At 40.7% G+C, this 26,325-nt stretch overlaps 2 protein-coding genes across 5 annotated transcripts in view; one reads left to right on the top strand and one right to left on the bottom strand.

Annotated features, from left to right (window-relative positions):
* Nucleotides 1–19,571, top strand: part of LOC122396505 (protein phosphatase Slingshot) — a 63,881-nt gene extending 44,310 nt beyond the window's left edge. For 3 of the 4 annotated variants that reach the window (XM_043394990.1, XM_043394992.1, XM_043394991.1), the window contains 4 exons: nucleotides 12,764–12,958; nucleotides 13,040–13,309; nucleotides 13,438–13,994; nucleotides 14,396–19,571. In XM_043394990.1, coding sequence (XP_043250925.1) covers nucleotides 12,764–12,958; nucleotides 13,040–13,309; nucleotides 13,438–13,994; nucleotides 14,396–16,365 — 2,992 coding nt within the window. In that variant the 3' untranslated portion in view covers nucleotides 16,366–19,571. Of the gene's footprint in view, nucleotides 1–10,555; nucleotides 10,892–12,763; nucleotides 12,959–13,039; nucleotides 13,310–13,437; nucleotides 13,995–14,395 lie in introns of those variants that run through there. The other variant, XM_043394993.1, reaches the window with a different exon arrangement.
* Nucleotides 19,572–20,596: 1,025 nt separating this feature from the next.
* Nucleotides 20,597–25,229, bottom strand: LOC122396543 (uncharacterized WD repeat-containing protein alr2800-like). Its single transcript, XM_043395064.1, has 6 exons — nucleotides 25,132–25,229; nucleotides 24,093–24,316; nucleotides 23,822–24,011; nucleotides 22,283–22,484; nucleotides 21,227–21,421; nucleotides 20,597–21,150 (listed from the first exon to the last, which is right to left on the bottom strand). The coding sequence occupies exons 1-6, from the start codon at nucleotides 25,227–25,229 to the stop codon at nucleotides 20,989–20,991; spliced, it is 1,071 nt and encodes a 356-aa protein (XP_043250999.1). The 3' UTR covers nucleotides 20,597–20,988.
* Between the last annotated feature and the right edge of the window lie 1,096 nt (nucleotides 25,230–26,325).

Below are 26,325 nucleotides of genomic sequence, written 5' to 3'. Positions count from 1 at the left end.
CGCAGAACAATTTGTATGAGAAAATTGGGATGTGTTTTCACCGGCGTCAAAAGTATCCGCGGAGCGGAAGAGGAGCAGGCAAGAAAGTTCCTTATCGTCCGGTCGTGCATAAGACAATTGCGATGCCAACCAATTAAGCCACGGCCCACGCTTCATTTTCCCTTCCATTCAACTCGAGCCTCTTCCGCGTCGATACCATCTCTCGGTTGTCCTTCGATCCTTTTTTTTCTTCTTCTTTTTCGAGCATTCTGTCCCGAGCGACAGCCAACTTTGCAAACAGCCCTGCGAACTACAGGGTGTTCGGTCAACGCTAGGAAAAATTTTAACGGGGGATTCTAGAGGCCAAAATAAAACGAAAATCAAGAATACCAATTTGTCGATGGAGGCTTCGCTAAAAAGTTATTAACGTTTAAAGTTCAGCCAGTATTGAATTTTTTTCTCGAAAATGCGCAGGATTTCGGGGGTATGTCTATTCACAAGAAATGATTGCAATCGATCCCCGGAACTAAAAATATTTTTTCCAGAATGATTTGCAATTTTTTTCCCCGTCGTAAAATTTCATACCTTCTAGAATTTTGTTCTCGAAAACGGGTAGGATTTCGAGGGTATGTCTAATGATCAAAAATGATTGTAATTGCTACCCGCAATTGAAAATAATTTTTTCAGAACGATTCGAAATTTTTTATTTTTCCGAAATATTTAGACACTTATTGAATTTTTTTCTCGAAAATGGGTAGGATTTCAAGGGTATGTCTATTGACGAAAAATGATCGTAATTGACCCACGCAACCGAAAATAATTTTTTTACGATGATTTGAAATTTTTGAATTTCGACGAAAAATTTGTCCACTTATTGAATTTTTTTCTCGAAAGTGGGTAGGATTTCGGGGTTATGTCTATTCACCAAAAATGATTGCAATCTAGCCCCCTAGCTGGAAATAATTTTTTTAGAACCCATTTGCAATTTTTTTTTTTCGTTGAAAAATTTAGGCACCCACTTGCAGGTGCACGACACTACCTACTATTTGGAAGGTTTGAAAGGGTTACATCATCGCTAGGAGAAGTGTATATCGACTTGAGAGGAGACTATGCTGAAAAATAAAACTATATTTAACCGGAGAAATACTTATTTCTATGTTATGCTCGAAACTTTTTAGACTACACTCGTGCATTAAACTAAATACATACTAAGGGTCGAAACTCTGTTGTATTTCTTTAGCAAATGGGATGTGAGATCTGCTCGTATACCTCGTCCGTGCCTGAACTGCCAGGAAACATCGTACATTTCCTGAAACACTGCTCACCGAACATTCTTCGGGTTAGCCTATTTTAGAATGGCCGGAGCCGTAGTCCGGTTTTTGTTCTCTCTGGCATAAAAGATATCGAGTTTGCCGGTTTTCAGGTCGCGCCGGTAACAGGTTTGGGCGTGGTGAGCGTACAGCTAAATATTCTTCTTTACCGTCCGTGCAAAACGATCCCATTGCCTGTTCCAATCGACTCTAAACGTTCATTCTAATTACGGAACGTAATTATCCTCGTGTGTGCGTGTGTACGTACATGTGTGTTTGTGTGTGTGTGTTTTTTTTATGGGACTGATTAACGCGGAGCTGAACGCGATCGAATGGGAGCAGGAAGAGCTCTTGGGATTAACCGGAGGAATCAATGAACCTTCGCGAGCCGCGAACTGGTTTTCAACCAGATGACGTAGACGTTGACACAAAGTGACACCCTCGATCGTTGATAAGACCACTGATATTCGATGTCGAACATTCTCGATTCTCGATTCTCGATCCTCGATCGTCGACGAGTATCGCGGATTCAAAATCGTCCGAAACGCGAAGAAAACGAAGCAAAATTGCATTTTTCCGAGTAACGAATATTGCACAAATTATATACGAGTTGCTATATCGTTGGTTAATAGTTCAAGGTACAAAGAGGAAGCCTGAGTTAACTTTTATTCGTTTGAACGATTTTAAAGGTAACGAGAATTTATTGAGTCTGCCTTTAACGTGTACACTTTGGAACACCTTTTTTATTTAGTGAAAATGGTACTTCCGTGATCGTATAATGAGATAATAGCATAAGTTTGACTAACTTGCTTATAATTAACATTAGAAAACCCTGTAAAACTGGTCCAATTTTCAAACGGCCATAACTCCTACAGTAGTAAAGGTATCTCATTGAAACTTTTTTCTAAAACAGAGCCCATGGGCACCTACAAAAAAGTATTAGACAAGTTTTCTAAAAAACGAATTTCTAAGAAAAATCGACAGGGGGTAGGTGCTCGAATTTTTTGGCGGAAAAAAAAAATTTCAAATCCTTCTGGAAAAATTATTCTCAATTGCGGGGGTCAATTGCAATCATTTTTGGTCATTAGACATACCCTCGAAATTCTATCCGCTTTCGAGAAAAAAATTCAATAAGTGGACAAATTTTTCGCCGAAATTTAAAAATTTCAAATCAACGTAAAAAAATTATATTTACTTACAGGGGTCAATTACAATCATTTTTGGTCATTACACATACTCGCGAATTCGTACCCAGTTTCGAGAAAAAAAATCGAGTAGGTGCAGAAATTTCTGGACAAAAAAAATTCTTCAAAACGTTCTAAAAAAATTATTTTCGTTTGCAGGGGTCAATTGCAATCATTTTTGGTTATTAGACATACCCCAAAAATCTTGCGCATTTTCGAGAAAAAAATTCGAGAAGGTGTGGAAGTTTAAACATTAATAACTTTTTAACGAAGCTTCTTAAATAACATTATTCTACTATGTCATCTGTTACCCATATTTTTAAATTTAATCCAACGCAAATCCTTCGATATCTCGATTCGAACATAAATGGACTTACGCCATTTTAAGAATAAACTGCCATAAATTTGCAAAAATCCAGTTTTACAATTTTTGTTTGATATATTGCGTGATTTTTCAACAACTTGTGCGTCGCTTGCAATTTCGCGAGAAATATCGCGAAAAAAGTTTCGCGTGGAAACGATTTTCGCGTCGCGAGACTCGGTTCCGATTCTTCGACGTCGGATTTCGATCGTCTCGCATCATTAGGTCATTCCTCTGCGTTCGGCCAACCGATCCTGTATCTCGTTTTCACTTTTTGTTAGAGAAATCGCTGTGTCCCGGCTACCTGGCGTGCCGTACGTACCGAATACTTTCGCGACGAGTACAAAAAAACAGAAAAAAAAACAAGAAGAACGTAGAAAAAATGTGCCGCTTTCCCATTAAGAGAGAAAAGCTGGAAATAAATATCTTGGCAACGACTTCCTAGTTAGTAATATCGTAGCGTGTGGTGGTGTTCCGTGGACATGGCGTAACCCGTTCACCTTATTCGCGGACACGTTTCCTTTGACTCGTTCCCATCGTACGAAATAATTGAAATACCCTTATCGACAAACTGTGTTTATTTTTTATCAGGTCAAAGGTACCGTTAACGCGTATAAAACTCAAATAGCCGTCGATCGAGGTGTAATTCATATTTTAAAAAAATTACAAAGTTCCTATCTTTGAAATAGAACAATTGCATTTTTTAAATATGCCCACGAAACTCTGTAATTTTTTAATCTCCCATAACAGAGTAATAAGGTACTTATGCCCTGAACTTAACGTACCCCTTGACGTACGATTTAGTTTCAAATAATTCGTCAGATTTATACTATTTAATTTTGTTCAAATTAAAAAAAAAAATACATTTGTTTTATGAATGCTTCGTAAATGTAAAAATGCATTGACGAGACGAGTAGCCTTACGATCGTGAAACTCTCGACAACAAGAACTTATAACGAGTCCAGTAATGGTGTCTGAAATTCGTAAATTTAGTTTCGAACAACCAAAGAGTCAAAATTCCGATAGCGTCTTAGATTCGTCGATGTTTATAGTTATCGGTGGTTTGCAATAAATGTGATTGCCGATGGAATCGTTTTTATCGTGGCTCGATCAGTGGGCGTGAACTGGTAACGGCTTTCCAAACTGGTTCTGCCTATTAAGCCGACAGACGTCGATGGATAACAACAGGTTGCGTCCCGTCGCATTATCAGAATAATACAGAGTCGAGTACGGTGATAATGGCAGCTGGTGAAACCCATGGCGGACCCGTCGTCCAATCACGCCCATCATTCCGCAAATTATATTCGCGTATGTCGAATGGAAATTTCGGATACAGCGCATCTGGGTCACCCCATCAAAATCATTCTGTTTATTACAAAATTCACGTTCTTTGGCAATATTTTTGTACAAATGTGGGAATTTTTAGCAAAACTCGACTTCCTCTCTGCAAAACACATTTAATTAGCACGAGGCTTCGTTACAGGCAAAAGACACACAAAAAAGTAGTAAGTCAGATTAACTCTAGGTGGCGCAGAAACAAATGGCGCCTTATTTCTTAGGACTTACTTAAATTTATCTATTTAAAGTTACTATTCTCCCAAAATTAAGATGAGAAATATTTTAATTTTTGAACAAATATGTTTTTAGGATTTTTCCTTTTTAAGGAAGCTTCAAAATGGTGGTCTCTCGGAAGTTACAAAAAAGTAGTGAGTCAGAATAACTGTAGGTGGCGCAGAAACAAATGGCGCCTTATTTCTTAGGACTTACTTAAATCTATCTATTAAAAGTTACTATTCTCCCAAAATTAGGATAAGAAATATTTTAATTCTGAAACAAATATGTTTCTAGGATTTTTCCTTTTTAATTAGAGCTTCAAAATGGTGGTTTCTCGAAGTTACAAAAAAGTAGTGAGTCAGAATAACTGTAGGTGGCGCAGAAACAAATGGCGCCTTATTTCTTAGGACTTACTTAAATTTATCTATTTAAAGTTACTATTCTCCCAAAATTAGGATGAAAAATATTTTAATTTTGAAACAAATATGTTTCTAGGATTTTTCCTTTTTAATCGAAGCTTCAAAATGGTGGTTTCTCGAAGTTACAAAAAAGTAGTGAGTCAGAATAACTGTAGGTGGCGCAGAAACAAATGGCGCCTTATTTCTAACACAAATAGGGACTTACTTAAATCTATCTATTAAAAGTTACTATTCTCCCAAAATTAGGATAAGAAATATTTTAATTCTGAAACAAATATGTTTCTAGGATTTTTCCTTTTTAATTAGAGCTTCAAAATGGTGGTTTCTCGAAGTTACAAAAAAAGTAGTGAGTCAGAATAACTGTAGGTGGCGCAGAAACAAATGGCGCATTATTTCTTAGGACTTACTTAAATCTATCTATTTAAAGTTATTATTCTCCCAAAATTGGGATGAGAAATATTTTAATTCCGCAACAAATATGTTTTTAGGATTTTTCCTTTTTAAGAAAGCTTCAAAATGGTGGTCTCTCGGAAGTTACAAAAAAGTAGTGAGTCAGAATAATTGTAGGTGGCGCAGAAACAAATGGCGCCTTATTTCTAACACAAATAGGGACTTACTTAAATCTATCTATTTAACTGAAACGCTGACAAATCAATTTCTTGCTCTAATTTTGCTATTAGAGAATGGTATTGAGCAATGGGTACAATTATTGCAATTTCAACTGCAAATTGTCACTACTTATTACTCGGGACGAATATACTCTTCGTAACATAAGATTTAGCTCTTTTTTCACGACGAGTATACTCGTCGGACACAGTTATTCGGTTAACACTTTGACCGCCACGTGACCCATATATGGGTGACAGAACTTTTAACAGTGAAACTAAAACAATGAATTCTCAAGTTGAAATGTTAAAAAAAAAATCAATTTTAATAGGCTTCGTAAATTTTAACGTGGTCACGAAAGCAACTGCTACGACAACTTTTAAGTCGTGTAGTTTACAATTGCCCAAAATGAAAGTTTTGGTTCCGTAAACAATTTTAGGATTTTCGACTGGCAGTCAAAGAAAGAGATTTCAGTTTCGACAGCGCGGATTTGCGCGAACAATTCTCGATACTTTAACGAGGTGGACGAAGGAACGCTTTGGTAACGATTGACCAACGAGTTTAACCGTTTTGTATTCGGCAAGAAAATACCGCGGAGGTTGAAAAATTTCCGCGAATCGCTCTGTAACGCGTTCGCGAGAAACGACCGGCGGCCCGTATTCGGAGCAAAGTAAATTTACCGGTGGTATCGTAAAGAAACATAATTTTGCCGTGTTCCATCGAAGCACGGTCTCCGTGTGTTCGTAGTTCTCAGCCAGGATGGCTCCGCGTAGCCGTTGGATTTTACGGGTGCGCCACAAAAGTAGAACAATCTCGCCAGAAATAAACGTGCAGGCTCGTCGTAGAACAACCGTGAAAGTTGCCAACGATCCTGTCCACTTTGCTGTCGTTGGTCACCGTTTACAACGGCGAATGGCCATTGAGCTTCGACGGTACCCGTGATAATCGAAAGTGAAGGTATGCTTCGAGGTTATAGGTCCGGCCTATCATTCAGGTTATTTCAGATTGGAAAGCAATCCTTGGCGTCGTTGACTGGATCATTCAGAGCCAACGTAATCCCCCTAGGTACTACAGTCCGGGCACTCGAGTTTAGGGACTGTTCGATCTTGTAAAACTTATCTTTAGAAGTTCGAAAACGATTCTCGGCGAGTAGATTACAGGAGGGATCGAACAGGTCCTGAATTTGGTCAGGTGGTCTTTAAATACCATAATCTAGACACTCGAGACTCGTCGAACGCAGTAATAACGTTCTAGAACCTTGGCCAAATAGATCAAGGAATTAAAAACGATGGTAAATAAATTTAAACTGCACGAATTATCCACATCTATTTGTCGTAAGTTTTAAAAAGAATTTCAAGCACCCTCGATGCTGGCTGTGAAATCGCTTCGAACGGTCTGAATGTTCCCCGTTTAATGGCGATTTTTCTGGATCGTTCGGTATAACGATCCGCTGAATATATCTAGATCATGACGGCACATCTCGCCAGCGGTTATTCTCCGAGGCAGAACGAGCTACGTGTACGATTCCTTATATACCTCCAACCTGTTCTACGTTGTAGTCACAACAGTGAAAGGAATGAAAACTATTATACTTTAGCATGCGAGAGAGTGCGCCCGGGAACAGCCAGTGACATCAACAGTGGCTGGTCAGAGCATTAACTACCGTCGATAACGATCTTAACCGACACCCCTTATGCCGCTAGTTACGATTCTCGTTCACCGAGACACCTTGAAAATCCACATTTTTTCTTCGCTGACCAAAATGTCCTTGATGACATTTTTCATTCGATGTTCGATATTCGCGAATAAAATTTGATCAAACCGCGCAAAATTCGATTCCCAACCTTCTCGAACGGATCCTAACGAGCTCATCCGTAGAAACTAGATCGTAACTTCGAGGAACCACCATTTTGAAGCTCCGATTAGAAAAGGAAAAATCCTAGAAACATATTTGTTGCGGAATTAAAATATTTCTCGTCCTAATCTTGGGAGAATAGTTACTTTAATTTACTCATCGTTTTATGTACCAACAATAATTCCGCGTCTCATACGCGTGTTTCTAAAATGACTCACCCGTGGTTCAAGGATTGCACAAACGAATAGCTACGGTCACAGGTAATTACATCGTCTGCTACGCCATGTGCTCGTCTGCTTCGTAAATCGGGACTCCATTGTTTCTTAAATACTCTCGAAATGTTCAAGGAACAGTGTTAAATAAACTTCGACAGAAATTCGAAAAACAGCATTTGTCCGGACGAAACGTGCAACGCGAAAGTTATTACTATACTGCGGATCTTTATGCAAATTCACATTTTTATTAATAGAATTAATGAAACGGAAGCTTCGCAGAGGGCTGTCTCAACCCCTAAATATAATAATTCGTATCTTACTTTAAGTATTTCTTATATTTTTGCATATTAAATGCATTCTGTAGTTTCTTGAGGATTAAAATTTCCCATAAATGCATAAACATCCGCAGTCTAGTTATTACGAATTATTCTATCCATTGTTCCTGCAAATTCTCTTCTAATAGAATTACGAATACGTTATTAGAAGCACTAAGTTATTACTACTGTTAACAATGAAATTATTACAGATTTCAAAATTTCAAAAAGAACATTTTCGAATACTCGAATCGACTATTAATAAAAATCTGTTTATGGAAACTTTTGTCGCGGAGAATAAGAATGAAACAACGAGTACAGTTCCGCCCACTCGATGCCGAAAGAAGAGATTAGAAAATAGAATCAACGTCGAAGTTCGCAGACGATAAATAGGCAACTATTTTTCGAACCTGATTCGAGCATCGCGCGATATTTCGCCGGTCCAGAAATAAATTTCAAACAGATTTCGTCACCGGCAGCCGAGTTTCTTCGTATCTAGGACATAACGGTCCCCAATTTTGGCCAGCTCCTTATTCGTATGCAGGATGCGTCCTCCAACGGGCCAATAAAACTTCACCCAGGTCAAGATCCACTTTCTTCTCAAAGGTCATACCCGGCGTTTCCGGTTCTACCGATTCACAGCCACGCAAGATTTATTCCAGAGCCAGGAGACAATTTTTCGAAGCTTCGAAATCCAAAATATCGTTCACTCAAGGGGGTCTTCTATAAAACATGTTCTTCAATGCTCTTTTATGTATTTTTTTTTATATAAAGAATATAAATTCTCAGATTCAGTCCTTCATTACTCATCCTGTACGGAAAAACTGTGAACATTGTTTATAATAAAGTTTCCCAGCTTTGGAAGCTAAGATCAACTGATTCTACTTTGCCAATTGGCTGACACAAAATACTAATTTAATTTGAAGTTATTGTCCTTAAAAAAAAGAGTAGAAATAATGTTAACACTTCGACTGCCACGTCACTCATATGTGGGTGACAGGATTTACCACTATGATACTAGAAAAATTCATTCTCAAGTTAAGAGGGCGAGGGATATAAATTTGGATGGAATTTGTGAATTTTAACGAGGTTACGAAAATGAGGTTACAATTTTTAAGTTGTATAGCTTGCGATGGTGTGAAATAGAAATTTTAATCTTGCAGATTATTATATTATACAGTTTTCATCTGGTGAGAACCAGTCAGGTCACTACGTGCTAGGCTAGCTAGCTCACTAGATCCTAGTTAATTAGCTCACAACATGCTAGGTTAGCTAGTTCATTCCTTGCTAGGTTAGCTAGCTCACTACATGCTAGCTAGCTAGCTCATTCCTTGCTAGGTTAGCTAGCTCACTAGATCCTAGTTAACTAGCTCACAACATGCCTAGCTAGCTAGCTCACTAGATCCTAGTTAACTAGCTCACTATATGCTAGGCTAGCTAGCTTACTAGATCCTAGTTAACTAGCTCACTATATGCTAGGCTAGCTAGCTCACTACATGCTAGTTAACTAGCTCACAACATGCTAGCTAGGTAGCCCATTCCTTGCCAGTTTAGCTAGCCCATTCCTTGTCAGTTTAGCTAGCTCACTCCTTGCCAGTTTAGCTAGCTCATTCCTTGCTAGGCTAGGTAGCCCATTCCTTGCCAGTTTAGCCAGCTCATTCCTTGCTAGGCTAACTAGCTCACTCCTTGCTAGCTAGCTAGCTCACTTCTCACTCACTCGCTCACTGACTTGGTGAATGAGTTCGGTCGAAATTAGAATCGAATTTAAAAACTACTCGAAAGAACGAAAGACATTGACTCTGCAAGCATCTGAGATAATTTTCTAGGGTTTTACATTCCTTCTGCTTTCAATTTCTCAACTCGTGCACACGTTGCTCGGTCGCCATTAGTCAGCCATGGTTTTAGGCGGCCACGAAACGGGTGTCGTTGGCTGATCTTCATTGTCTCGAGGCATTTTCTGACTGCAGCGTGTTTGGCGTCTGTCCAGAATGAAATTCGCTAAAGAAAATATGCGCGTGTAACGAAACGTTTCCAGATACACAACAATTTGCTAAAACTCTGATATTCTAAACATGACCAATCGAACATTTCAGACAATAATCGAAACAAACGAGAACTTTGATTTGTTTAACTATGTTTCACTGTTTTGTAAAATCTGACAAAATTACACGCCCCTAAAAATATAAACGTGGCATTATTCATTTGACCGTTTCGTGTTGTGCAAATTAATTAGATTCCATTTCTTTTAAAATAAAAATTCTTTATTTATTGCGATATTGTTTTTGTATCTCATATTTTGAAACATTCTCATTTAAAAAATAATATTTACGCGTTCTGCAATTTTAAATACGGTTTAAATGAGTTTACCGCAGACGTGATAACAACATTAAAAGTTAAGAAAAATCAATACAAAAATTATCTTGTATTCCCAACGGATAGCTAAGTAAACTGCAAAAAAGAATCATAACGTCAGATGTAACATTTCCTTAAAAAAAATTAAGAAAAATGGTTCAATTTTCTATCATTTACACGAGACTCCCCCCCTTAAAATCTGCCGTGAGATCGTTCGAACAACCGAATAATTAGTTTTTTTTTTATCTTCTATGGACTTATCGAACGACCCTCGTACGATTACAGCCGCGTAACGAACATTCCCCGACGACATCGAATCGAATTCACAGTCCCGAGCGATCGGTTCGTCATTGCTTGCTTCACAAGCCGTTCCATTTAGGATCAGCCGATGACGCGACTCATTATAATTACGATGCTACGCCTCGGGCCTCAGTCTCTCTCGTGCTGTTGTCCTCATCTGTTGCGCAAACCGTCGGAACATCGACTTTGTTAATAGCTCGTGATTTGGCATGGTGTTCACGCGGAAGCGCTCGATACCGAACCCTTCTACACAAATCGAATCCGACGAATCTTCGCCAGTGGCCGTCGAAAACACTAACATTCCAGCGAACTTCTAATTCCACGCGTAAAATGAACTTGTTCGATTTTTAACGTTCCGACCATTCCCAGAAAGAGTCGAACTCTCTGTCGCCCCGGAGGCCATTCGAAGCTGAAACTCTCGAACACTGCATTATTTTTTACAGTAAGTGCGATCGTGGAAATTTAAAAATACTCCATTTTGTCTAGAATCTTTCTGTTTTAATCTTTGTGCATCAAAATAGGGGGAAATCGCAGTTTAAAACTAGTTTCTAGTGTCTTGGAAGGAAGTTTCAAACAATCATTTTGTCATTCTACGATTCTAGATTTTCCCTAGATCCCTAAATAAGGGATGAAGAGATCGTCGATCGAAGCTGATGGTGTTAGTCGCATTTTATCTAGAATCTTTCTCTTTCCAATCTCTTTACATAAAAACAGTGGGGAATCACAGTTTAAAACTAGTTTCTAGTGTCTTGGAAAGAAGTTTGAAACAATTAGATTTTCCCTAGATCCCTAAAACAGGGATGAAGAGATCGTCGATCGAAGCTCTGTGGTGGTGTTAGCCGCATTTTATCTAGAATCTTTCTCTTTCCAATCTCTGTGCATCAAAACAGTGGGGAATCACAGTTTAGAACTAGTTTCTAGTGTCTTGGAAGGAAGTTTCAAACAATTAGATTTTCCCTAGATCCCTAAAAAAGGGATGAAAAAATCGTCGATCGAAGCTAAGTGGTGTCAGCCAGTATTTAGCTAAACTGTCGACGCTATCGACACCCGGTAAATGTGTGCTCATTACGTAAAATATTTAATTGCAAAGCCGTGAGTGTACTCGTCGATGGACGTCGTTGACTATTACGCAAAACTCTTCGAAGACACGTCGTCTAACACGAAGAACGAGCTCTGGACGCTACGTCGACCAGCGTCTCTGGTGGTTTGCGCCCTGAGAAAGCCGGAAACGGTTTTATCTAATCACGTTTAGGCGCGAAAGGGGAACAACTGCTTGGCGATCTAAGAACATCGGTCTCTGTCTGAAGATAGCGACATAAAAATAAACTGCTTTTCCCCCCCTGCTGAATAGAAGCTAAATAGAATTTTTAATTTTAAATTTGCCACTTGAATTTTTCCCGAGTCGATGCAGGATGAGCTCCTAACTTCTCAAACTTTTTAACACGATCGATCATGGTGATTTTCTAAAAACCAGAAGCCAAACTCGATACGAAGTTGATTTTTGTAACGTCTATGACAATTTATTGCTCGATGGATATAAGAGCGACTGCCAAAGCACATCCAACCATCCTTGACGAAGTATTTTTAAACGTCCGCGATGAAAGTTCACCTTTGAATTCGTTTGGTTGGTAGGCCTTGCAGTCTTGTTTCGTAGGCAATGACATAACACTTGCGAAACACTTCGACGCTTCGATTTAAGATCGTCTACTCCTGGATCCGGCTAGAAACCACTCGCCAATAACAAAATGGCGACCGAATTCTATCGATCGATCGCTATTTAATTGTGCAAACGTGCAAGCAATTCTTTAGCCCCCCAAAATTTGAAAGAAATACCAACAATATTAACTATTTTTGTTTTAAGGTTAAACAAATAACAAAAAAAAGTTTCATCGATAATGGTAGATAAGTATCACAAAAATTGATACTTATAAAATGATATATCGATGGCCCCCGCCATATTGTTCTTTGGTATAATGGCCTCCATGTTAAGTAGTAAATTAATTTTGTATTTTCAAAGTTTTAAACCACTTAGTTTTTCTCTGATAAGCTTGTGGCGAGCTAAATAAAAATGTTATCACGACTGTGTTTCGTTCGTGGTTAACCAAGTCAGACTTTCGACGGGAAATTGTCATCCATTTTGTTTCTGTCCGAGGAACGATCTTTTGATCAGTGTAACGGGAGTTAATAGTTTCTGGAGATCCCAAGGGGTCAGTTTCGATCGATACACTTCCAAATTATGGGAATAAACGAAACGCAAAGAGTGAAACCAATTGGACTTTGGTCTAACAGTCTGTTTCTTTTGATTCGTTCGCAGGTCGGCGTTGCAGACGCTGCACAAGGTGTCGAGTAAGGCTCGAGAGCAGAACTATTTCCTGGGTGGGTTGTCGCACGATTGGGTCAGTTACTATGAGCAACGAATCGAGAGCGATCGCTCGTGTCTCAACGAGTGGCATGCTATGGACAACTTGGAGTCCCGAAGACCACCGTCGCCGGACAGCGTGCGCACCAAGTGAGTCTCGATCAAAACTTAACTCTAGTATAGAAAAAAAATCAAAGGATCTGCTATATTTATACTCTTTCCTTATCACAGGCCCAGAGAAAGGGACGAGACTGAGCGCGTGATCCGGTCAACGTTGAAGGAGATCATGATGTCCGTAGATCTCGACGAAGTAACCTCCAAGTATATTCGAGGCCGCCTCGAGGAGGACCTCGACATGGATCTCGGTGAGTTTAAACCGTTCATCGATCAAGAGATGCTCACCATTCTGGGTCAGATGGACGCGCCGACCGAGATATTCGACCACGTTTACCTGGGAAGCGAGTGGAACGCGAGCAACTTGGAGGAACTTCAAAAGAACGGGTGAGTTTCCGGTCCCTCTATCGTCCCAAACGTCTCTACGTCGTAATTACTTTGAATTGTTATCATCGAGCCGATCGTGCACGATCCCCAAAACTCTTTTAAGCCTATTGTAATCGTTGTCTGTCCAGTGTCAGGCATATTCTGAACGTTACTAGGGAAATCGACAACTTCTTTCCCGGGATGTTCACGTATTTGAACGTGCGCGTCTACGACGACGAGAAGACGGACCTGCTAAAGCACTGGGACGACACGTTCAAGTACATCACCAAGGCAAAGAAAGAAGGTTCCAAGGTACTAGTGCACTGTAAGATGGGAGTATCCAGATCTGCCTCGGTGGTGATCGCCTACGCGATGAAGGCGTACAATTGGGACTTCTCTCAGGCCTGGAAGCACGTGAAAGACAAACGGAACTGCATCAAGCCTAATAACAGTTTCCTGATACAGCTGGAGACTTATCAGGGGATCCTAGATGCGATGAAGAACAAGGAGAAGCTTCAGAGGTCCAAGTCCGACACCAATTTGAAGTCGCCCACCTCGGCGAAGAGCCAGTCCAAGAAAGAGGAGAAGTCTGGCAACGCGGACAACGGTTTACAAGTTACTTCGGGGCTGGAGTTGAAGAAGACCAGCCAGAGGCCGAAAAGTTGGTCGCCAAACGTGAAAATCGCCGAAAATATGTTGCCACCTGGTGCGTAGTCAAACTTTTATCCCTCCGGAAACTCTTTGAGTCAAAATGCTCAGTTTGTTACACTCAGGCATTGTTTAGTCTGTTCAAGACGGTCGTGATTCGCAATAAATATTGAAATGCAATTGCCATTACTTTATTCTTTCTTTATTTCGTAATATGCTGCTTTTTGAATTTTCTAAATATCATTCTTAGTTTGGTTTTTACGAGCTTTTTCTCTAACCATAACAAACTCGTCAAATTGGCTCGGTATTGGCACTAAAAGGGTTAAGTGTTATTTAACCACCAGAGCCCCCTCAGCCTATAATATCAGTGGAAGGAAATCTATCAACGTGTAAACATAATACTAGGTATATCTTTCCAACATAGACAATTTACAATATCTGCAATCTTTTCTATTACAGTTCCTCTTTCGCAATCCCTGGAGAGTATCGACAAAGCAGGGTGCACGGAAGTGACCAGGGAGGACCTGCTTCGTTCGACGAACCTGAAGCCGAACGCGACGCCGGAGGCACGGAACGTGCTGATGCCCTGCGGGAACGGGCAGTCGTACAGCGTTTCGCAGAACCAAATCGTCCATTTGCCGGGTCCCGCGGCCGACACGCCGAGCGTGAAGAACCGGGTCAGTAAGCTGGAGACGCAGGGCCACCAAAGAAGGAAAGGTTTGGTGCTGAATCTGACGAATCAGTTCGAGGCAGTGGGCAGCAAACCGTCCTCGCCGAGCTCGGACCCGGACGGGAAACCCCCGCGAGCGCAGAGCCCGGTCTCCGTCGACGAGGAGAACGGCCTGGCGCAGGAGACGCTGGCGGCGTTGGCGAAGAAAACGGAGAACAACGGGAACAGGGATAGTGAATGTCTAGTCTGGACCGCGTCGTCGGACGCGACGTGTACCAATTCGTGTAGTAACGGTAAGATCAACGGGGAAGTGAGTGGCGAGACTGACGAGTGCGTAGCGACGATGACGGTGTACTCGGGTACCCTGGGACGGAGAACGAGAAAGGACGGGGACCCTTTCAGCACCCAGGTAGACCGGGTGTTCGATCGCGAGGAGAGACAGGGGGAACCGGTCACGAGGGACTCGCCGAGTCGACAGAGCTCCTGGAGCAGTTACGACAGCGCCGTGGTCCTGGACAATAACTCCGTGCACAGTTCCTGGGCCACGCTACCCTCCAGGAACAGCTCCTGGGGCTCGTACGACATGCGGCCCTCGGATCTCCTCGGTTCCAGCGGTCTGTTCCCCTACGACAAGGAGGAGATACCCTGGCATCCGGGCACCGTGAAACGCACCAAGCAAAAGCTCGAGGAGAACACGTCCTCGGGGACGGTGAAACGCGTGTGCACGCAGACCTCCGACGCGGTGGACAAGGACAGGCTGCCGGTCGACGAGGAATCGTACAACCCGGTGCTCCTGCACTACACGGCGTCCCCGACGCCGAGACGGAGGGACTCGTCGCCGTGTCAGGAGCACAGCCTGAAGGTGGACGCGGCGAGGAGCTCCCCGAGTCCCGTACGAGGGATCGACATCGCTGGTTCGTCGATACCTACGGTCGGCAGGCTGTCCACCAGCGCCCCGGCGCCCTCCTCCCTCTCCTCCGAGTCCGATCTCCCCTCGTCCCTGAGGTCCTGCAGATCCGAGAGCGAAACCTCGAGCCCCTGCGTCGTCAACACCACCCAGTGCCCCTCCGTCAAGCACCACAAAATGGTCCTCGAGAATCTGAGCAACAAGTCGGTGTTCAGCAAACGGTGTCTGCCCGCGGACGACTCCCCGGAGGCCGAGTGCCCGCGAAACACGTCCGGTATCGTCAAGAGCCTGAAGAAGGAGTTCGAGGCGAAGTCGAGCAAGCCGGAGAGGAGTCCCGAGAACAGTTTCGAGAACGAGTCGTCGATGGTCGGTCGGGGGTCGAAGAGGGACGCGAAGATCAGGAGCCTGCCGTCGTCGCCGGTGATACCTCACGACGAGTCCAAGATCCAGGCTCCGTCCGAGACCAAAGATGAGGCGTTGGGGTCCGCGCAGGAGGGCGCGGAGGATTGGTCGGTCAGGGTGCTGGTCGGCAAGTACGAGATCAAGCCGGACCCGAGGAAGTCCGCGGACATTCAGCTGCGCGTGCACAAAGACAAAGAGTGGGAGGCGATGGACGCGTCGGCGAAGTCGAAGCTCGGTCCAGAGTTCAGCAGAAGGTCGGCGCCGATCATGATCGACAATCATTCGTCGCCGTTGTTCACCGAGGCGCCGGAGGCACCTGGCAGGCCGCCGGTACCCTCCGCCGGTGTCGTGGCAGCTAGCAAGAAGCAGCAACAGCACGGCAGGACGCATCCTCTCGCCAGGCTGCAGGTTAGGCCTAGGCACAGCAGTCCGGTTTACAACACGATGTAAAAAAAATGAAAAAAATGTAATGGGGAAGGTTACTCTTACCCCGCTTGTCGAATCTGAGCGCGCGTACCTGAGTGAATAGGTATGTTGTCGTGGCCACGATGAAACTGTGTGATCTCTACCGATGCCAACAAGTCGAGGACGTATCCTCCTCGATACCGACGACAAATCGACGAGGACAAGATTTATTATTCGCTTCCCACCACGCATCGACGTACAGGGCGTCGCGGAATTATATTCCACCTCACTGTGTGGTTGTACAACTCTGGATCGGTTGAAAATTTCTAAAAAATTTCTAATTTTTTTTATCGTTGCATCCGTAGTCTACCGACCAGTAGAGAATTAAAGTCTCGAAGGATCTCGAGCTCGAACTCGAGTTCTCTTGAAAAATTGTATCAAAGATTTATCGTAAATTTGCGTTCTCGTTCCGAGGGCAGAGATTTTTAATAGATCTTCACCGATCCAGAGGCGTTGTATCGTTCCGTGACACTCTGTAGAATTTACTGTTCGCGATAGTCATTGTCGAACACGAATTTTCTTCTGCAATGTCAGCCAGGCGTGTGAGCGTCCTCGTCCCAAACACGATTATTAATAATTCTTTGTTTAAGGGAGTATCACGGTTTAGACATATTTTTTTGAAGTATTTAGAAATTAAATTAAATTTGTTTTAATCGGAAGATACAACATATCTCCAGGCTTGTCCATTTTGTAACGTTTTTGTCCATCGAAACCTCTTGAAACTTGTCCAACTAGTTTTTTTAAAATTCGTGTTTCGAGACGAGGAACCAATGGATATTGCAGAACAGAAAGATTTTAATTTGTTGGACAGTGTAATCGGATAAAGGCAGGACACCTATTTTTTCAATGTTACAAAAAACTGATAAAATTCACGAACTTGGCGATTACATTTCGCAAAATGTCATCGTTCACATTATGTAGTCACAGCAGGACGAAAGACTGTCGATCATGGTTCCCACAAAAATGCTCTCAAGGCTCTCAAAAAGAAAGAGTACTTTGCCAAAATTCTGTTTCGTCTTGTAATATATATTTTGGGAAGAAAATTCCTAAGAATTTCAACAAACGCTCCAAAACAAAAAATCAGAAGTTTTAAACAATTTTTTTTAAGAGTATTTTTGTTCAGATCGCATGGTCGTCGGTCTTTTCTTCGTCTTTCTGCTATTACATAGCTCTACGCGATGAACGTTGCGTATAATAGTAAAGAAACAAAAAAGAAAAGCGCAAGAAAATTGCATCAGTTTCGCGAGAACACTGGCATGATCATAGGTGGCCCTATCTTATCGTCGCCGAGTGTAATTTTAAGGCTCGTTCAAGATCCTTCAAACGTTTTTATGTTCCTTCTTCGTCAGACGTGTCTTGGCCTGCTCTTAGTTCAATTATTTTTTAAGCTGAAAATGTAACAATTAGGAGAACGCTGAAACTGTTTATTCCTACGACGGGCGTCGTCATAGACCTAAATGGGCTTGGAATCAAACGTGATGTTTTTTTTTTTCTCTTTTTTTTTTGTTTTCGTGGACGTCATGCAGAAGCTGGAGCCAGTTCGTGGCTGAATTCGGAAGACGAAAGCGACGGCTCGGTCAGGCTGTGAACGAAAGGTCCGAGCTACGCTGCCCGCGCTTGGCTCTTTCCTCTGCTCCGTTGTGATTGCCGAGGCGCGAAGCGAGAGAGAGATTGTATACAAAAAAGACCTCGGAACGACGTTAACGTTTAAGCTATAACTATTAGTAATTTAGAACGAACAATGTGATTAGGATGGTGCACAGTATGCGAGAAGACGAAAGTAGCGAACCCCATGTTTTCCTGGAGGAACTGCTCGCGCGAATCGTTCGAACGATTCTGGTGGCGCCCTCTGTTCGACCAATCGTTATCAAACTCTACACCTTCGCACTACCCAACTAATCCGTAGCATCGTCGTGCGATATCGATTGATTTTTTTCTCCCCCACCCCACACATCTCCCACCCCCGTTTCGATCGAACCGGATACAGATTATTATTTTTTTTTTTTTCTTTACGACCAGCGATTACGACGATTCGCGAAAGTACAACGAGAAACACACACCGGCTCGGGAAACACTGCCGCGCCCGTAAATGTAAATCTCCGTGTCAGCTGTTCGTCGTTCTCTCACACATATCATCGGACCCCGCTCTCGTTTCTTTGTTTGCGTTACGCAAAGCCATGTTGACCAATTTTATACTCCCCCTGATGATGATGAATGCGAGGCTTGTTTTGATAAGATGCACCGTGACGACTGTGTATGTGCGTGTGCGCGTGTGTGTGTGTGTGTGTGTAGAAATATATTTTATTACCGAGATAATTTTGCAAATAATTTTCTCGTACGTTCATTCTAACCGCCTGCTGTCTCTCGGAACCCGAGTGTTCGAAATAAAAAAAAAAGAAATAAAGAAGAGAACAATCCTGAGACCGAATGCTATCGAAACTGTAACACATTGAATTAGAATAAAGAGAGAAAAAGGAATAAAAATATGTTGCATCGCCAATGGTGTGCTTCGCGCTTGGAAATTCTAGAGGGCGCGTGTATCGTTTACGAATCGGTGACAATTCGCTGCGGGATCGTTTTGTTTCGGCACACCCGGCATGAATGATGAGCGTCTTCGCTGAAATTACTTTCCATGACAGAGATATTAATAAAATTATGCGAACGATTCCGTCGTACCAAATATTATTTCTCGTCTTGCATTTCGAGCACAGCAATGCACGGCTGAATTGGGTAAAATTCAATCGGGGGACATGTTAATTCAGCATTTCCATTCGTTACAAAAAACAGAAGCTAAATTTATGAATCGTGTAACGTTTTAATTACGAGCAATCATTGTATTCGTATTGTATTTGTTAAGTTAGTTAAAAATACCTTGATCTGTGAGGTGTTTGAATCCTAGGAATCCGGTATCATTCTCAAAAAAGGGTATAGTCGAGTAAGGGGGTAAAATGTGCCTTTGAACCAAATTTGACATCGACAGAGCATCAGAAATAAACATTCTGTGCCAAGTTTCAACCCTCTGCGTTGTTCGGAAGGATAGATATAGGGAAAATCCGGATTATCGAATTCGTGCCTATTTTCCGTATTTAAACAAACACGAAAATTACGGAAAAAAATCTGGTGCATCGTGGTTATCGAGATACGTGTTTGAGAATTTTTTTCGATTTTTCGATCCCGAATTCTAGGCGTGAAAAATTAAAAATGCAAAAAATCATAGAAAAATACGAATTTCGTATGGAAGCTTTCGAGACACTGGATTTATATAATTACTGTAAATGCGTATTGTCATTGATTATGTCCCTGAATTTTTTCAGAATTTTTGTACGTTTTTTGGGTGAAATAGCAACCTATACTTTGAATTTTTCTATTCCTTTTAATAGATAACTATATTTAAACATTTCTATGTCGAGCAGAGCAGTGTATAGAATAGGAAAGCAAATATAAGTCACGAAATAAATGCAAAATTGTGCTATGAGGTGTTATAATCAGAAGTATCAACAGTATTTCCAAAAGCTGCGATGGTGCAGTGTTCTCGAATTTTTTTCTAGAAAATGGGTAGAAATTCGGGGGTATGTATAATAACCAAAAATGATGGTAATTGACCCCCGCAATCGAAAATAATTTTTTTACAATGATCTGAAATTTTTAAATTTCGACGAAAAATTCGTCCACTTATCGAATTTTTTTCTCGAAAGTGGGTAGGATTTCGGGGGTATGTATAATGACCAAAAATGGTTGTAATCGACCCCCGCAATCGAAAATAATTTTTTTAGAATGATTTGAAATTTTTAAATTTTGACGGAAAAATTTCTCCACTTATTGAATTTTTTTCTGGAAAATGCGTAGGATTTCAGGGGTATGTGTAATGATAAAAAATGATTGTAATTGGCCCCTGTAACTGAATATAATTTTTTTAGTTTGATTTGAAGTTTTTTAATTTCGTCTAAAAATTTCACACCTTCTCGAATTTTTTTCTCGAAAGTGGGTAGGATTTTGGGAGAATGTCTATTCAACAAAAATGGTTATAATTGACCCCTGTAACTAAATATAATTTTTTTAGTTTGATTTGAAGTTTTTTAATTTCGTCTAAAAATTTCACACCTCGAATTTTTTTCTCGAAAGTGGGTAGGATTTCGGGGGTATGTGTATTCACCAAAAATGATTCCAATTGAGCCCCGCAACCGAAAATTATTTTTCCAGAACGATTTGAAATTTTTCAATTCAATTGTTAATAACTTTTTAACGAAGTTTCAGTCAAGACATTGATATTCTTGATTTTCTTATTTTAGCCTTTAGGCTATAAGGTAGAGGGTTGAAACTTGGTACAGTATCGTATGTAAAATTTGGTTCAAGGGCGCATTCGACCCTTACTTTACACCCTTCAAAGTGAAAAGTTAAGTTCAAAGTAAAAATTGTTTTTTTCTTTAATCTGAAGCTAAACTCAAAGAAGGGGGATGGATAGGTGTAAATTCAACCGTGCAGTATTGTAAATCGTGCCCAGGTCTAATAAACAATCACCATAGCCATTAATTTTCACAGAAATTTATTTCCATGGACGCGTTCAATTCACATAACGGGGTACGCAGCTGAAATCTCGATCATTTCTTGTCAGCCAGGTTGAACGTCGATCTCGAAGATTTGTTTGCCAGCGCAAAACGCGATTTGCGGCAGGACGGTGGCCATTCTCGTTTTCTTCGCGTGCTTTGGATTCACCAGTCCTACGTCCATGCTATACGTGCCTCCGCTTAAATTTCTGATCATCGCTATGGTCTGTCGAAGCAAAGAGAAGCAATCGTGTCGTTAAAGGCCCAACCAACCGATTCGAGGACTCCTAGTTCATACTTACAGCGTGTGATCGCAAGTCCACCACTCTGAAGAGATTTACATCCGTGCCGCCGCACGCGAGAAACATGTTCGTAATATATTTTCCACAATAGAGCAGAGACGAGTAACTATCGGGTTCTAGGGAAACGAGATGCTTCCCGCTACCATAATCCCACAACTGAATCGGGTTCTGCCTCTGCCAGGCGCAAGACAAGATCTGCAAAATGTGTACATTCGATAGGATCGATTTACCAACTGTAAACGTTGGAACCAGCGCTTGGAACAGTTGTGAGAATCGAACAAAAAAGAAATTTAGTAACTGTTACAGACATATCAGTTCTAGCTAGTGTGTGTGTGTGTAAAGATATTTGTACGGTGGTAAATTTCAACGAGGATATACATATTTTAAAACTTTGTTCATCGGGGGAATAAATGCGCCAGAATAGTTTGATGAACTATGAAGAACCGACAGATCCATAACAGTTGCAAGCATTCTCGCGGATTCTCAGAGCTGTTTCAAGAACCGAAGGCAATATTTTCACTGTTCTCAATTCGAAAGTCCAGTGTATCTCAGCAATTTGTAAAGTTTCATTTAACTTGAACAACGTCTTCAGTTTATTTTATTTTATAATGGAGTACGTTCGATACTGTTTCTACCAAAGGTGTCGAGAGAGACACTAAAATTGTTTAACTTGAAATTCTATTCCAAGTTCGATCTTTCTTTTCCCAACGATTGTGTTTCCACAATGCAAGGTGTGAAGGGGCACCTTTTGGTCGAAATGGGTACGCATAGAATCGCGGTAGAAATAATGTTGATGATTCTACATATTATAGCGTAAATCGCTGGATACCTGAATAATTGCTACAATTGTACAGGCGAAAAGTGTTTCGAGCGACGAAATTGTTTTGGTATGGTGAACACTACGTGGTAGCAAACTTCTTGTTTCAATGGAAACGACGAGGATATTTCAGGACCAGGATCATGTTGTTATATGAAAACCCATGTTTTTTTGTATTTATTTCGTGATAGAAACTGTTAAGGCAAATATAGCGACCTTGAATTTTCGATGTAAAATACCTCTTTCCCATTCCTACTTATGTCGAGTCCGTCGCCGCACATGTGTACACCCGATATGCGTCTAAGTGCATAAGGTTGTCTGGTGTCCCAGAACTGAATCGTGTCGTCCCAACCGCCAGATATCAGCTCGTGTACCGATTTCGGGTTGAAACACGCGCTGAACACTCTCGATCTGTGACCGTCCATGACTTCCAATGACTGGCTAGAATAAAAAGTACATATTTATATATTGGAATTGTCATGATTCAAACCACTATACGTAGATTGTAAGGCCCAAGTGTCGCAAATAGAGTTATTGTGACCGAAGGTGAAACTATTTTAAGGGGAATCATTGGCGATGTTGGAAATATAAATATCGTTAATGATGCTGCGAACAAATTTTAATGGCGGATTCTGGAGACCAAAATAAGACGAAAATCAAGAATACCAATTTGTTGATGGAGACTTCGTTCAAAAGTTATTAACAATTAAATTCAAAAATTTCAAATCGTTCTAAAAAAAATATATTTAGTTACAGGGGTGAATTACAATCATTTTTGGTCATTACACATACTCTCGACATCCTACCCACTTCCGAGAAAAAAAATTGGAAAGGGTCAGAAATTATTGGACAAAACAAAATTGTTCAAATCGTTCTAAAAAAAATATATTTAGTTACAGGGGTTAATTACAATCATTTTTTATCATTACACATACTCTCGAAATCCTACCCATTTTCGAGAAAAAAAATCGAGTATGTGCAGAAATATTTCGACGAAAAAAAATTTTCCAAATCGTTCAAAAAAAAATATATTTAGTTACAGGGGTGAATTACAATCATTTTTGGTCATTACACATACTCTCGAAATCCTACCCAGTTTTGAGAAAAAAAATCGAGTAGGTGCAGAAATTTTTGGACAAAACAAAATTTTTCAAATCGTTCTAAAAAAAATATATTTAGTTACAGGGGTGAATTACAATCATTTTTGGTCATTACACATACTCTCAAAATCCTACCTACTTTCGAGAAAAAAATTCCTTACCGAAAATCTAATTTGGCGCCAAAATGTTTCGACGAGTAAAAAAAGATTTCAAATCATTCTGGAAAAATTATTTTCCGTTGCGGGGGTCGATGACAATCATTTTTGGTCATTACACATACCCCCGAAATCCTACCCACTTTCGAGAAAAAAATTCCTTACCGAAAATCTAATTTGGCGCCAAAATGTTTCGACGAGAAAAAAAGATTTCAAATCATTCTGGAAAAATTATTTTCCGTTGCGGGGGTCGATGACAATCATTTTTGGTTATTAGACATACCCTCGAAATCCTACCCATTTTCGAGAAAAAAATTCAGTACGAGCGGGACATTGAACGTCAGTAACTTTTTAACGAAACCTCCAACGACAAATTGGTACTCTTGATTTTCGTGCTAATCTGGCCTCTAGAATCTCCCGCTAAAATTATGTTGTGAGATGTGGACGAACACCCTGTACAGGACACCGATAAATTAGCTTCTCAACGATTGGAACGAAGTACGGTGAATCGTAGCGAATGAACCTTGCATGAAATACTCTTTCTTGCATCTTGGTTTCCTCGTCGTACAGGTAAATGTTCGCGTCGTCGCCCACGGTGACAAATTTCGGCAGATAATTGTGATAAGCCAAGCCCAGCGTCTGCCTTTTCTCCCGTATCGTGTAGAGGCAGTGCGAGCTCGGATAATGCCAACATTTCACACAACCGTTAGCATCTACGATCGTTCATAATCACGTAACAATCGCCATCAGAGTGTAAATGGAAACGTAGGATCGAGAAAGTCGCTGGTACTAACAGGTCGCGATAAATGTTCGCGTGATCGGATGAGATTTGCGAACTGGTCTGTGTTTGATCGCTGTCGTCGGGCTGGGTTTCTGCATAATCTCAGCATCGCACAATGTTGACACGTCGCTCGCGGTGTTCAATTTATGCAGTTTGACCGTACCATCCGTCAAGCCTGCCACCAAAAAGTCGTGGGTCTCCGTGTAACATATGCAGAGAACATCATCGCCGATGTCTCTGAAACAATATTTATTTGTCGATCGAAGTTTCGAGTACCATTGATTTATCCGGTGTCAGAGCGTCCACGGTGAGAATAACCTTATAAAAAAGTACAAAGTTTACTTTTAGCACTTTTAGCAGCAGAAAATGTGAATGCCCGTCTCCAAACATTATAAAACATATTTTGAGACCCAAGAAATGTTTTATGCAGGGCCTAGATAGGATGTATCTCTATAGCTATGTCTCCAAAACCATTAGGGATACAAAAAAAAATGCCACAGAATTAAATGTACAAACTGTATTTTAAAATGAACGAGTGCAATTGTGTCTTTGTTTCAAATGGAATTCCATAAGTTTTATTCCACTATTCGATGCAGCTTTTTAATCTCTACAAAAGAGCATCCAGGTACTTATGCCCTAAACATAATGATTCTAGAGTTATACCACTGTATGTTGGAATCCAAGTCAAGTGATGCTCCTTTTGTATTATAAGAGTTTATTCATTTACGTTGAACTCATGCTGAACGGAGTAGGACCTTTAGATCTAGTGACTAACGAGCCTTGTGACTAACAGACGATGACGTATAGATACTTGGCCAATTGGTCATCCAACAGTTAAGCCAAAGTTTCTTTTATATTTCATACTTCAAAGTGGTATAATTCTTGAACTATTAAGTTCAGAGCATCGGTGTCTTAATACTTGTTTGTAGAGATTCAAAAACTGCATCGAACTGTACAAGTTAGATTATGAATTTTAGATTATGAAATGGTATAACAGATCTTAAATTAATTGTACAGTTGTTCGCCTTCTACGTAAAAGTAAATTTGCATACAACTGTTTGATGACAGTCACGTTGCCTTCTGTACTAATTCGATCTCCAGCTGCGGATTTAGCACTACCCAACTTGATAGAAGTTTGATCGGTAATCATGGCTCGAGGGAAGGTATGCTGAATTCTTTGACTCGTAAACTCTGTTGGCGACAAGCACAATTAATTAATTGCATTGAATTAAATGAGAAACCATAACTTTTAACAATTATTATCAAATCGAGAATCGAGTCGACAATTTAGTTCGAACAGTAGAGGAGAATCAGAAACTTAGAGATAGCTTCTACCAGAAGTGTGGTATGGAAAGCATGAAAATTCTGCAAAATATATTAAATATTGAAGGTTAGATGAGTTAAACCTGAGAGACATAAGAATTTCGTGTTGAACATGTCTCTTATAATTGAAAATTATACCTTGTATTTATTGTCATTTCGAAAATGCATAAAATGCACTTTTCAATGGTACAAGTAATTATTGGTAATATACATTTCCTATAAAATATTTATTATAAAAGAATAGTAACAAAACAGTATGCTCAATTAGTCAGCTGTAAAAAAAAAAGTATAATTTATGTTATTGAGCATGTTCAAACTGTGTAGAAATTCAAATCAATTCGATTCGATTCGATTCAAATTTGAATAGTAATTGGTAGTAATCTTTTCTACCGGTAGTAGACAAAATATCATAATGTTTATATACGTGACCTAACATTTCTGTATTTATTTATGTACTGTTATAATTATTTTACAATGTACAAGTGCATGAGAGTATTCTTTGATCAATTTTCTACGAATTTTTCATGAGATTCATTAATTGCGCCGCATATTTAGTATATGTACCGACTGGACTGGTACTTTTTACCGTACGAACTTTCGTGGCCCAATCTGACTGCAATACCGACCTGAAAATTTCGAGGTGATTCGAGCGCCCTCTTCTCATGGATGGCGGTCAGTTGAGAAACTATTCACTGAATTAGGTCGATGAGCAGACTGCTGTAGTGTGTCCGTAAATACATTTGAGTTGACTATGGGAGGGATTGAAAAAGGCAATTCGGTGCCCAAACGAAGCTGCCCCTCCATTTACACTTCCTGATGCATAGCCACCCTGTATACGAGTTCTGGCGCTCCGTGCAGCTTCGAGGATTCGAGAAAGAAGGCGAACGTGAGTCTTTCCCCTACTTGTCCTCGTATGCCGAAGA

Source organism: Colletes gigas, unplaced genomic scaffold, assembly GCF_013123115.1.
Source record: "Colletes gigas isolate AHSC1104 unplaced genomic scaffold, ASM1312311v1 Colletes_gigas_Sc00007, whole genome shotgun sequence".
Lineage (NCBI taxonomy): Eukaryota > Metazoa > Arthropoda > Insecta > Hymenoptera > Colletidae > Colletes > Colletes gigas.
This window is presented reverse-complemented; position numbering and strand designations above follow the sequence as displayed.